Source organism: Lampetra fluviatilis, chromosome 56 (assembly GCF_964198595.1).
Source record: "Lampetra fluviatilis chromosome 56, kcLamFluv1.1, whole genome shotgun sequence".
NCBI classification, from domain to species: Eukaryota; Metazoa; Chordata; class Hyperoartia; order Petromyzontiformes; family Petromyzontidae; genus Lampetra; species Lampetra fluviatilis.
The window spans coordinates 3,962,148-3,976,621 of NC_136330.1; the positions used below are offsets into that span (position 1 = coordinate 3,962,148).

Sequence of the window (14,474 nt, forward strand, 5' to 3'; positions counted from 1 at the left end):
CGAGATGTTAACTGGAGACTCAGAGTGGAGCAAATAAGAACTATTTGCAAACGTACAAAACACTTTTTGCCCTGGAAGCTACCCCCATCGGCTTCCCCCCCTGCTAACTAAATGCTTCCGAGGACAAAATGCGTGTGGCAAATCGTCGCATAACACTGGTCAACACGCTTTTTCTGGCATAAGGTATTCCAACGGTTTTAATGTGCTGATTCCAAATCTGGCATCAGTTTTTGTCTATCACATCAGGTTTTTGAGATGTCAAATATTGCATTTTCAATAGAAACTGCAGAAGAAAAATATTAAATAAATGTGGATATCTACATTAATGATATTATAAACACACTATCCTAAAAATACAGCACCATATTTTAACACTAAAGCAGTCACTGACTCGCAACAACTTGCAATCATAAGTGACAGAGTTAATTTCGGGTAAAATCAATGAAAGTGAGATGTGATAGAGCAAATCTGAGATCAGATTTGGAATCAGCACCCTGAAATTAGTCTAAAACAGCTGCAAAAGTCCAGGCCAGAAAAAAATGTTTTTTTGTTGACCAGTGTAATCCACGCATACGGCCCGGTTTTTCTTCCTTGCTCTTTCAGTTTACATTTGCAAGGATGCGCACACGCCTCTACAGACTAGCGCCTCGTCCGAGCAGTCTGCAGCATCTGCGCCTCACAGATGGGATCTCACTCCGAGCGCCGAGTTAACATTTTAATTTTTTTTTTGCGCCGCGGGCACGCGTGTTACTTTTTTTTTCTGTTCGTCAGCAAATTTTAACCGCGTGTATCTGCGCGTGCACGTACCCATCCGCGTCCTCAGCATTACGTAGCAAGCGGTAGCAGCAATACAGCCCTTGGTCAATCCACTGCCAGATGAAGACCCCAACCCAGCTTGCCATGCCCGTCATGTGCTTGGTTTCTACTTTTACCACGCTCTGTCAGCCCAGTGCGGGTCGATTCATGGTGAGTAGCACAGACGTTGGCGGACATGCGCAGTACAGTCGAGAACGGTGGATTTTGCTACGCTGGCTTTTCCCGCCGTGCATTGCCAACCGTGCCAATCGGAGGTGCGCGGGCTGCAGTACAGCCCACGCAGTACAGCCCACGCAGTACAGCCCACGCAGTACAGCCCGCGCAGTACAGCCCGCGCAGTACAGCCCACGCAGTACAGCCCACGCAGTACAGCCCACGCAGTACAGCCCACGCAGTACAGCCCACGCAGTACAGCCCACGCAGTACAGCCCACGCAGTACAGCCCACGCAGTACAGCCCACGCAGTACAGCCCCCCGCGGCCTCCCGAGGGGGGGGGGGGAGGGGGGACAACAAACTAAACATAAAAAGCAGTTCTAAAGAAATGAGTTTCAAATCTAGATTATTTAAAAAGTGCATAACTCCAGTGGCTTCCTAATATCGGAAGGAAGAGCGTTCCAGACGGCCACAGAAACGCATCCGAAAGCGTTACGGCGCGTCCGCTCGCCATTTTGCCTACCCATGCCACGTCTACGGTTGACCTCCTTTCTGTGCTTGGTTTGGTGTGCTTCCCCCGCACCTCCGATCAGCACGGTCGGCTCCGTGCGGTTCGAAAGAATTTCAACGTACGTACGCGCAGACCCGCAAGCCACACGTAGCAACTCGCACGGGCGTGCGTCGCCCGGCTAAAGCATTGTCCAGGCTTCATATTCATGGTTCTTTCGGTAAAGTCACGTAGAAGGTAAATAATAAAATAATATAAATGGAACATAATAAAAATTCTCAGGACGTTTCGATTGCAACACAAGCAATCATCATCAGGTGAAGTTATGTGGAAACCCTCCCCGTAGAGGCAGTTCAATTTCGATTTAAAGCTTTCGTGACTGCAGGGATTCATATTCTTGGTTCTTTCGGTAAAGTCACGTAGAAGGGAAATAATAAAAATACTACATTTTTTAAATTTTCACGACGTTTCGATTCCCTTCTACGTGACTTTACCGAAAGAACCAAGAATATGAATCCCTGCAGTCACGAAAGTTTTAAATCGAAACTGTCCAGGCTTCTTCGACTCTGCGTCGCTTCTGAGATGATAGGGACGAGGTCCAGCACATTACGTGTGGACCGGCCATAGGCAGAATATGTTTTTTTTATCTATGTGATTGACAGAGATAAGATGTTGACATTCGAAATGTATTGCTGCAGAAGGATACTGCATCTAAACTGGACTGGAAGAGTGACTAACGTAGAAGTCAGAAAAGGTTGCACGTTGAAGAAGACAACCTGATGATGGTGATGATGTAGGCAGTGATGAGAAGGAAACTGGCACTATTTGAACACATGTAGGATGGACAACAACAGAAAAAAATAATTGTGGGGGAAGATGTAGACAACACGGTCATAAGCAGATGATTTTGGTCTGCGCGTCGCGTGCGGAGAGAGCGTCGGCCGTGCGAGTAATATCGGTGCTGTTAAGTGCGCCGGGAAATTATGACAGGATCCGCCGGAGATCAATTCAATCGATCACGATCGCACACGCCTCGCAGCCGGGGACCGGCTCTCCCTGAAGGAACGGCCGTTATCTCTCCGGCAAGGGGTCGACACACCGGCAACGATAATGGGCACGCCGGAGGTGAAAATCGTAAATTGGTTTGCAACAAACAGGTTAAGGACTTTCGAGTGGAGGACGCGGTCGATGCGGAATAAAATACCCAGCAACTTATGGGAGGGGGGGAATCTTTGTTTGAAAATTTGTGTCCGCATTTTGGAATCCTTCATGAAGTATGATGCATTTAGTTTTGTTTAAAATACTCCTTGTCAGTGAAACGGTTAGTCACACAAAAAAAGTAACAAGAAGCAACATTATAATTTACATTATATTGTCGAACCATGACGGGACGAAGCCCTCCCCCGCACCGTGTCGTTTGACCATACTTCACCACTCTAGCTGATGTGGGTTGCAGAAGTGGGGCATTGGGGGGGTGGGGGGAGGGAGAAGGAGGGGAGGTGAATGACCAGTTGAGATCATACCCAACCGATGTGTTAGCCCTGGCCACGAACCAAACTCACCAAGTTCACGGTGCAGCACCCCTAACCGCTACGCCACCACTCCTCGGATGGATGTCTACGCGCGCACAGATGCACAAAAAGCGCACGCGTGTATTAATTCGACTGACAGCGTGGCTGAGCTTTTGTTGCTGCAAGTGCGTTTGCTCCGCAGTGTTGCGTCTGTGCGCTGCGTCTGAGGCTTTTAAAGCATCCCCGCGTGCGACGATTGGTTCCATTTAGTGCGGGGGAATGTCTGAGAGAGACGCACGCACACGCGCGCGTGGCCGTTGTCCCGGTTTAATTTCTTGTCGCCAGGTCTTACTGTGAACCTACGCGGGGCTCCGTCTCTGCTGAACGACGCCGTCTAGTAGATGTAAACAGAATTGATTCAACGCTCCCACCGGGAGCGGTGGCGCAGTGGTTAGGGCACGGCGCTCTGAAATCCTCCAACGCGCGTTCTCGTCCGCTTCTGTTAAAAGAGCTATGTAGCTCAAAATTATTGGTGGATAATATCTGAACCGCTGCACCCCCCCCCCCAGCATGCAACGATCAGCGTGGTAAAGTGTTTATGAATTGTCGCATAACGAAAAGGAAGTTGATGAACAATTTCCATGTTATTATTTTACAATTCTGTTATTATTACATTGGCATTGTCAGTTCATGGGCGTTAACTGCAATTCATCGCACTAGTCGGTGCAAGATTGTCATCGTTTATTCGAGAAATGGCTTTTAAAAACCGAGTACTATTTATTAAATTTAATTATCGTAATGGACACATACATTCTATGAACATAGACATTCTCTAAACTGCCTCTGGTTTAGGCCACAACCCCCGTGTGTTCATTGGATCGAGGGCACCATTTCGCCATCGAGTGGTAAAAACGGAACATTTATTATAATGTCTTAAGCCGAAAATGAAAGGAAACGGTTGTTCATTTCCCGAGGGGCACGAGACCCCTGCACACGCACACAGCCGCTTGGAGTACGGTTATTAAAACGTACGCAGCGGGTGCGTGGTTAAACATGCGGCTAAATTAACCCTTTCCCATTCCAATGTCGTACGTGTACTCCATCAGGTTCTCTTCTGATTCTGTTTCAGTCTACGTCACCAGAACAGAACCAGAAGAGAAACTAAAAGAACTTTCAATTTAGATTTTATAGCTTTCGTGACTGCAGGGATTCATATTCTTGGTTCTTTCGGTAAAATCACGTAGAAGGGAAATAAGAATAATTTATTATATTTTATTATTTCCCTTCTACGTGACTTTACCGAAAGAACCAAGAATATAAAATAACTTTATCGGTACCGAGGCTCCCACAAGAGCGTGTGGCACAGTTTGGCACCGGCTGTCATAGAGTGGCGGTCGTGTCGTAACACTTCGCTGCGGTGAGCACAACGTCTTTAAAAAACGACGGCGCTACTACGCCTCTCTAGATAAAATGAACGCTGAGCCGCTCACGCGTTCCGAGATTCGGCGGTGAACGGAGACGCGACCCACCCTTCGACTTGCGGATGTCTCTGAACGGGATGGGGTTAAAAATCCGCACAGCTCCTCACGCACGCACACGCACTGGCCCCAGGAGCCAGGGATGCACGCGATGGATTTGGTGGCAACCGGCACGTGGACTCTGGCTCGCTGTCGCGAACAACTGTTGGTGTGCGCGGCATGCCGCGAATGGAAACATGCTTTTAGATTGTTTCGATTATTTGGCTGCTATACATTTCCACATAATAAGCCACTTCGTTGAGCTATCATTTGTGGCCAGGTTGCTTGTGCAAAATAAGCTCAGTGGGCTTTACCGGGTGCAAATAAAAATAGTAATCCTGGCACCGTGCCCCGACTGGACATCTGTGAAGAAAGAGCTTTACGGCTCATCGGATTCCTCCTCCAGTATAAATAAAGATTCTGATTCAGACTCCACATCTGCGAATGCGTCTCGACCCTGCCGTTGAACGCAGTGGGTTCGACCGATGAGACTCGCAGTTGGGAGGCGACGAGTTGAAATCCTGGACAGGGGGAGGCCCCCACTCTCCAGCTTCTCGTTCCTGTGGGGTTGCTCTGTGTGCCACGTGACGTTGGGGTGACGTACACTGATTATATTGCGTTAATATACAGGCACATTGGTACGATAGGGAAAGCAACACAAGCTGAAGAAAAAAAGATGCTTTGAACAGGTGATGCTTACGCAAGTTATATAGATGTTTTATTGACCGTTAAGAAATGTAATTGGGCTTGGGCAGGACTAAAAAAAAAATATGAAGCTATGAAGAGAATTGATGCGAAGCAAACCACATTTCCCGACCGTCATTGTCGCCATCCACTGGACGATGTTGTTATTACAACAACAATTGCCCGCAGAGCCCATCGGAAGTAGTTCTGTAGTGTCGTCAGAACTAGTTATGTCGTGTTCAAAAGTAAATTCTGTACTGTTAATATTCTGCACACATTTCCCTGATGAGATTTGAAGGTGTTCCAGAAATCTGTTTCTTCACGTCTTGATTTATACATCAAAGTCTGACCGGGTTTCAATCTGTTGATTCTGGTCCTGTTTGGTAGTGGCGTTATCATCAACATCAATCATTTTGTCGCATGCGTAGGTTTACCGCGCAATGACTAGATCGTTCAATTTCATTCGGTTTAAAATTATCAAATTAAACCTCTGTTCTCGTACTGCCATCTTCTTGGCCACCTTGCAGCCCAACGTTTAAAAAGAAAAATTCAAAGTCCCGTTTAGCAGTGCTGTGAACACACAACGGACAAATGTGACGGACGGTGCGCCAAAACCTTGCCGCCCCTCGTAAGCGATCGTGATGAACTTGGAGGAGGACCAGGTGCCGGCAGTTCCATTTTTTCTTCGTTATAATTTTCGCAAAGCTCCTTATGCAGTTTAACACGTGGCACGCTTTCGCAACCAATATTATCCATAATTAAGTTTTTTTTGGGTTAAAGCGCGTATATATCAATGTGTCGTTAAACCCGCCACCACCCGACACAGCCGATTATTAAGGTTTATGCAGGTTGGCAGTCCCAGTCATGTATTAACCCTTTCATTCCGATGATGTACGTGTACATATAAAATAACTTTATCGGTGCCGGGGCTCCCACAATGCCATGCGGGTAGTACGGCGTGTGGGACAGTTTGACGCCAGCGACCGGAGAGTGTGGTCATGTCACCACAGTTTTCTGCGGTGAGCACGATGTCTTGCAAAACAACGGCGCAACTACTACGCCTCTCTAAATATAATGAACGTTGAACCGCTCGCGCGTTCCGAGATTCCGCAGTGAATGGGACACCACCCACTTTGCAAACTTCCAGACGTCTTGGAGCGGGAAGAGGGTTCATGAAGTTCTTGTGAAAAGCGAGCGGATTTACGTCCAATCCTCGTCGGTCGTAAATAGTACTCCGTTGAGCTCCAAGCACAATGAATGAGCCCCCCGCTGTGCATTTGTACGAACTTTGCAGTAAAAAAAAAAATCGTTCAGATATATTTTAAGTGGCAGTGATGAAGCACCCCTCCCGTTGTAATGTTTTTATTTGATATAAATCTTTTATTTCTTTTATCTCCGTTACACAGGGGCTGAGCTTGTGCACGGTCTTCAGCTTAAACATATTTTTTACCAAGAGAAGCTGGGGGAACATTTACAATTATTCACGGTTCGAAGTGGGGCAATGTGGCCACAGAGATCAAAGTGTGCTGAGCTGACAACGGCTGAAATTACGTGGGTTGTATTCCAGGCCCCTCCACCTGTGATTGAACCCGATTGCCGTGTGTTCGCGAGTCCCAGTATATATGGTCACCGATGACCGTGAAAAAAAAAAAACTATAAAGAATCCAAATAAAGTGCAGAATTAAATTCTGTGTGATGTTTTATTTTTTCTTGCTTGGTGCCATCATCGGTGACCGGGGCAGAAGCCATGAACTCGCTTCGCTGTGCGGATTCGAACCCAGGATCTCACTTGCGCTGGGCGTTAACCTCAGAGTTTTTTTTATTCCACCACTGACGATTCCACGCTCGTGCAGAAACGGCCCACGCGGGGGGACCTGCAATGAGAGGAGACGTTTGAATGTCTTGAGTGGGCGGCCGTCTCATTGTTTACCGTCCCTCGCACCAAGCGGCAATGTTCGTGTCGATCCTTATACACGGTTGACCGTGCGGGCGCAGCTTCTATGACCGTAGTTCACCTGAGCTCATTAGGATTTAAAAGATAAGCAGGATTTTTTATTGAGCCCGGAGTAGGCTCGCGGGTGCAACCGGCGTGCGTGTGCCGGGTTGTCGTCCTTTGTCGACTGCCAGCACCGCCACGTGGTGCTCAGCAGAGGGCAGTGCAGCAGAAGCTCATTGTTTGTCTGTACTTCTACGCTTTCACGTCCGTGGTGTTACCCGCCTTCACCAACTCGCACTCGCCAGCACGGTTGAAGTGTGGTCAAACAGCAGATGAGCTGTGTGACGACACGACCGTCGGGTTTTTCGCCCGAGCCAGCGGCTTTTGGCTGGCCATCGAACAAAGACGGTGGTCACCGCATCGCGCGGCGCTTTCAGATGCGCTTCCGCGGCCGTCTGGAACGCTCTCTTCCTTCCAACAGGAAGCCACTGGGAGCTATGCACTTTTAAATTATCTATATTGAAAACTAATTTCTTTAGAATTGCTTTTTTGGGTTTAGTTTGGTGTCTTTCCCCTCCCCCCCCTTGCGGATTAGCATGGGTGGCTACGTACGGTGTGAAAGAAGTTCACCGTGCATACATACACCTACACGCGCACCTGCAACTAGCACGGCTGGTTTACGTAGGGCGCGAAAGAAGTTCAACGCACGTACATTCCGACCGTCGTAAGTGGGGCGGTGCGCCCACTCCGTGACCAGGCCCCGTTCCGTTATTCCGCGCGTCGCCCGCCCCCCTCCACGTCTGAAGCCGCCCTCTTCCCCCTCTCGTCCCTTGGGTTCCCGCTCCAGGAGGAGGCCGAGAAGAAGGACGAAGATAAAGAGAAGGAGAAGGACAAGGAGGAGAAGAAAAAGAAGGAGCCGGAGCCGACGTCGGAGCAGCTGGAGAACCCGGCGCGCGTGATGCCAGCGCAGCTCAAAGTTCTCAGCATCGTGGAGGGCAGCCGCTACCAGCCCTTCAAGCAGGCGAGTGGCGGCACGCGTGGGCACGCGTGTTCGTGTGTGTTCGTGTGTGTGTGTGTGTGAACGTGCTGGCATACGCGCATACGCTCGTGTGTACGTACGTGTGTGTGTGTGTCTCTCATGTCGGTCGGTCAACCGATGGCACCTGGTTCTGTCCCGTGACCTCTTGCCAGCGGGCGTTCGATACTTCACGTGGCTTTAAAGTGCGCACAGCCTGGCACAAGCGCCGTGGTGACGTCGCCGCCACTTAGTGGTGCTGGCCAACCACCTCCTCGTGTACCATCCCGGCCTTCATAGGTGCTCGCGAACAGCACATCATGGGTGGAAAAAACCCGATTTTTCCAGCGGCAGGCATCGGGTTTTTTCTTTAATTCAATTCAACCCGATTTCGGGGAATGAAAACCTGCTTTAATGAATACGAAACTCTGATAGGCTTAGGCTGCTTCCTCGTCGGTGCTGCTATTATCGTACTCGGGGCCGTCGAGCACGGGGTAGTAGTAGAATTCGGTGGGCAGGTTGGTCTTGATGAACACGAGCTTCTCCTCCACAATCGTGGGCACCAGTGAGTTCCTTCGCTTGGAATGGATGAAGCCCATCGTTGAGAAGTTGGCGAAGTGCGGTTCTGCAATTAGAACCAATTAAACCGGATTTCTCCCAATCTAAGATGATCGGGTTTAATATAAAAAGACAATTAAACCCGATTGTAAAAAAACCCGACTGTGCCACCCTTGACAGACGTGTACGCGTGAGCACAACGACAAAGAATCCCCCCCCCACCCTCCACCACCATAGCCTGAACAGACTGTTGGGGGCAAGTGTTGTCACGGCACACGAGGTGGGGAGGGCACGTGGCCAGCACCGCGTGCGTGTGCGCGCACGGACTTGCCCGTACCGCATGGCCAGTTGCACATCGGTACGCGTGGGAGATGAGCGGGCAAGCACGATTACACACGAAGTTATAGCTACGCCAAGTCAAGTTGGCAAACACAGACACGCGCGATGCCATGCATGGGGACACAATCGGCCGCGCGCGCACAGCTTCACTTCTGGGCAATAAAATGAGCGTAGGTATGTGCATGGATGTACGGGACAACGACAGTTTGCCACGGCGCTTATGCCATGCCGTGTTGCACTCTGCGGCGTGGTGAATGGCTCGTAGTAGGCGCTCTTTGACGGAGAAAGGAGATGGTGGGTGAACTGACCATGATACGTACATACACCCACACGCACACATACGTACATACACCCGTACACGCACACATGCGTACATACACACGCACACGCACACATACGTACATACACCCACACACGCACACATACGTACATACACCCACACGCACACATACGTACATACACACGCACACATACGTACATACACCCGTACACGCACACATACGTACATACACCCACACGCACACATACGTACATACACACGCACACATACGTACATACACACGCACACGCACACATACGTACATACACCCGTACACGCACACATACGTACATACACACGCACACGCACACATACGTACATACACCCACACACGCACACATACGTACATACACCCGTACACGCACACATGCGTACATACACACGCACACGCACACATACGTACATACACCCGTACACGCACACATACGTACATTAACACGCACACGCACACATACGTACATACACCCACACACGCACACATACGTACATACACCCGTACACGCACACATACGTACATACACCCACACGCACACATACGTACATACACACGCACACGCACACATACGTACATACACCCGTACACGCACACATACGTACATACACACGCACACGCACACATACGTACATACACCCACACGCACACATACGTACATACACACGCACACATACGTACATACACACGCACACGCACACATACGTACATACACCCGTACACGCACACATACGTACATACACACGCACACGCACACATACGTACATACACCCACACGCACACATACGTACATACACACGCACACATACGTACATACACCCGTACACGCACACATACGTACATACACACGCACACGCACACATGCGTACATACACCCACACACGCACACATACGTACATACACACGCACACGCACACATACGTACATACACCCACACACGCACACATACGTACATACACCCGTACACGCACACATACGTACATACACACGCACACGCACACATACGTACATACACCCACACACGCACACATACGTACATACACACGCACACATACGTACATACACCCACACACGCACACATACGTACATACACACGCACACGCACACATACGTACATACACCCACACATGCACACATACGTACATACTCACATACGTACGCACGCCTACGTACACACACCCACACACGCACACATACGTGCATACACTCACACACGCACACATACGTGCATACACACGCACACATACGTACATACACACGCACACATTCGTACATACACCCACACACGCACACATACATGCATACACCCACCCACACACGCACACATACGTACATACACCCACACACGCACACATACGCGAACCAATGACCAGATCGGCCAGAACGCGCCCCATCTCATCGGATCATCGAGGCTAAGCAGGACAGATGGGCGACCACCACCGTGCATGAAACGGGCTTTGAAGGTGGCTGCTGCTGCTGCTGCGGGTCTACGTTGTCACGAGCGGGGACAGAACAGCATCGTTGTACTTTACTGCGCTATGCTCCGTCTGCGCTCCACGCCATCGCCAAACCCCGGAAGCCACCAAGCACGGTTGATGGGCCTCCAAATAACCCACCCGCGACCCCCCCCCCCCCCCCCCGTCATCCATTGACAAAAAAAAGGGGCTGTACGCAATCGCACATTAACCACGCGTGATGCGGACGCGTAGCACCCCCCCCCCGTTTGGCAAGCGCGGGCTTCGGGGACGCATTGTGAAAGGTGGATCGTAACTGACGAACAACGTCGCAGTTTGATGCATGGACGCAGATTTATTTTGTCTATATTATTTTCATTCCACGCATTTATCAATCCATATGTGCGCTCGTGCGTCCTATTCATTCCACCGCCGCAGCCTTTCCGCGCGTCTAATCGTGTCCGTTTCGGGCGCCCCCATCTCACAATTATATATTCACTCGTGTGCCATCATGCGAAAACGTAATGTATGGCCGCTAATTTGTCAGTTCACACGACTGTAGCCACGCGTGCGTCTCTTGGCATGCTTATCTCTGCTCGTATTTAATACATCCGTCGCATATACAGGTGGCCGTGGTGGTGGGGGGGTGGGGGTTATCTGTTGGGGCACAAAACAGATAAATAAATATCATCGTCATCCGCCACGATCAATCCACCGCTGGCTGCAAAACCCTCGCCAACCTTCTGCCACCTCTTGCGATCTTGCAATGCGAGAATCGCTAGCGCACCAACGCGCATCACTTTGTTACGCATTGCAGCGGCGGGCGATGGCGTCGTACACTTCCTCGTATCATATTTTGCTACTGGCAAATGAGGTTCCAATGGTGTAAATGCTTACCCCGAGCTCTCATACTCTGATGGTGCATTGTCTTTGAGTTGTGCGCCTTTTGGCGTCATCTGGTCCAACCCATGTGAGACTAGGCTCTAAGGAAAGCTGTCTCGGGTGTGGACCAATCAACTTCAAGGACAGTGCAAACATTATCAGAGTTGTGTTTTTTTTTGCATTCCGACCGCAGGTATTGTGGTCAATGCAAACATGACTCCTTGTAAAAAAAGGTGTCAGTTTTATTGCCAGATAGAAGGGTAAAAAAAACCAATTATCACACTTCCTCGTGTTCGCGAGCAGATATACAAATCGGCAGTAACAACAATCAATCGGTCAATATCGGCCCGCTTTTCCGAACTGAATCTGGTCGCGGGGGGGGGGGGGCAGCGACTCCGCCAAGGCCTTCCATCCTGCCCTGTCCTCCGCCAGCGGCATCAACCGTGGCTCCCGGATCGCCGGTGTCTCCTCGGCCAGGTGCACCACCACCACCTGGTCTATCCAGCGTAAGGTTGAAGGCGGCCTCTGGGTATTTGTGATGGCAGCACGGAATTCACAGGGACCCCTCTTGTCAATCCACCGCTGGATGAGTTCCCTTTGAATTTCGATTTAAAGCTTTCGTGACTCCAGGGATTCATCTTCTTGGTTCTTTCGGTAAAGTCACGTAGAATGAAAAAAATAAAAATAAAACATAATAAAATAACTTCTTTTATTATGTTTATATAATAAAATAATAATATATAATAATAAAATATAATAGTAAAGTAATTTATTTTATTATGTTTTCTTTTTCTTATTTTATTATTTCCATTCTACGTGACTTTACCGAAAGAACCAAGAAGATGAGTTCCCTTTGCTCAAGCCGTGTCGGTCGTATGGGGGGGGGGGGGCGGGTTTTACCATACTTCACCATCCGCTTACCGCACGCGACTTAATTGGGGCACGAATCGTGTTTTGTCGTCGTCGTCAATAACTTTAGTTTGAGGGGCGTTGTCCCCAACTTGCCACCAATTTGAGCTTACGCAAGCGCGCCACTGAGAGGTCTCCTTGTAAGCGCGTTCATTGTACCAGAGGAGGAGAAAGTGGCGGACGTTCATCACTCCGCTGCACCCTGCCGCAACGTCTGTGCTGTGGCCCACCACCACCAACCCACAGCGACCAGCGCCGGGGGGGGGGGAGGGGGCGGTGGTGAAGTATTGGGAAAAGACCCACACGGCGCAGGGGGGGAGGCCCTCCTCATCCAGCAGTGGACACGTACGTGTAGTTCGTGGTGACATCATCCTTTACCGAGAAAAATATCAAAATCCTTGGACACTTTAGGACCGAGGGTTAATGCAGTGGGTTACGTGAGCAGTCTCTTGATGACGTTACGCACGTAATTGGAGCGGATTAATTAAAAGTAGGGGCATATAAAGATAAATGCATGCTACAAATGGTCTGGGCAACTGCCAATTCAATTCTGTATTTTTTTTTTTGCACGCGAAATGTAAACCATCGTCTGCGCGTGTTCCTTGCCGTGACGTGGGTGTCGCGGTATTAGCCGATGGGGGGGGGGGGGGTGGCCGGCGTTTAGCCGCGGGCGCGTGCGCATGTTACTTAGTATTCACAGCTTAACGCACGTTACGGCCACAGACTTGGTAGTAATCTGGCGTGAGAAATTGTAGATTAAGTGGCGGCGCTACGCTTGCGTGCCCGGGCAGTTGTTTTTTTTTAGCAGCTACGACACCCCCCTTCTTCCTTAAAGCGGTGTCATCAAAAATGTTACGTGATTGTAAATGTCCCTACGTTGAACTTCTTTCGCACCGTACGTAGCCAAGCGTGCTAATTGGAGGTGCGGGGGAAGCACATCAAACGAAGCGCAGAAAGGAGGTCAACCGTAGACGTGGCGAGCGGACGCAGCCGTAGCGCTTTCGGATGCGTTTCTGCGGCCGTCTGGAACGCTCTTCCTTCCGATATTAGGAAGCCACTGGAGTTGTGCACTTTTAAATAATCTAGATTTGAAACTCATTTCTTTAGAACTGCTTTTTATGTTTACTTTGTTGTCCCCCCCCCTCCTCCGATTAGCACAGTTGGCTACGTACGATGTGAAATAACCTCAACATACATACGGACATCATCTTTTTTTATTTGAATCCTTGATTCGGACAGAGCCGGTTGAAATTAAACCCCATGTACATATGCAGCTGTTTTTTTTTTATCCACTGCTGGATGATGAGGGTCTCCCCACTCCCCCCCCCACCCCCTCCAAGCCCGGCGCGTAGTGGCAGTTATTTGACCGTACTTCACCGCGCTGGTCAGTTGCATCTTGGTGAAGGTGGGGAGCATAGACTTTGGAGCAGAGTACAGCACAACACAAAAGCCGACAGCAACCTGCGTTATGCACGGTGGTGGTGGTGTTGGTGGCGGCGATCGCCCATTGAGGTACTTATCCCTGGCCCGACGTTGCTAAGCTTCCATTGTGGATGATTTGCTCATGAGCCAAGAGGAAAAAAAAAAATGTCAGGGCAGAAAATACTTTTGCAGTTGTCATCTTTAATGAACACGGCCTTAAGACTGGGAAAAAAAAAAAAGGTAACAAGGTCACATTTACAAGCGGCGGCTTCTTCCGAGCGGAGAGAGAGAGAGAGAGAGCGGCAGCGGACGGGCGACTTGACGGCCAGAGATCGCTCGACACGCGGAAAAAACCAACCGTGAAATGTGGGACCAAAACCAAATTGCGAACGGTTGTTCGCGGGCAGAACGTTCGGTAACGAACCGACCGTGGCGGCGTGACTCGCAGAAATCTGTTC

At 49.7% G+C, this 14,474-nt stretch overlaps 1 protein-coding gene across 2 annotated transcripts in view; it reads left to right on the top strand.

The window, feature by feature from the left end:
- The window catches only part of PSMD1 (proteasome 26S subunit, non-ATPase 1), a 152,677-nt gene that overhangs the window by 124,492 nt on the left and 13,711 nt on the right, over positions 1 to 14,474 (top strand). For both annotated transcript variants that reach the window (XM_078880149.1, XM_078880147.1), the window contains exon 23: positions 7,974 to 8,147. In XM_078880149.1, the coding sequence (XP_078736275.1) occupies positions 7,974 to 8,147 (174 nt within the window). The remainder of the gene's footprint in view (positions 1 to 7,973; positions 8,148 to 14,474) is intronic.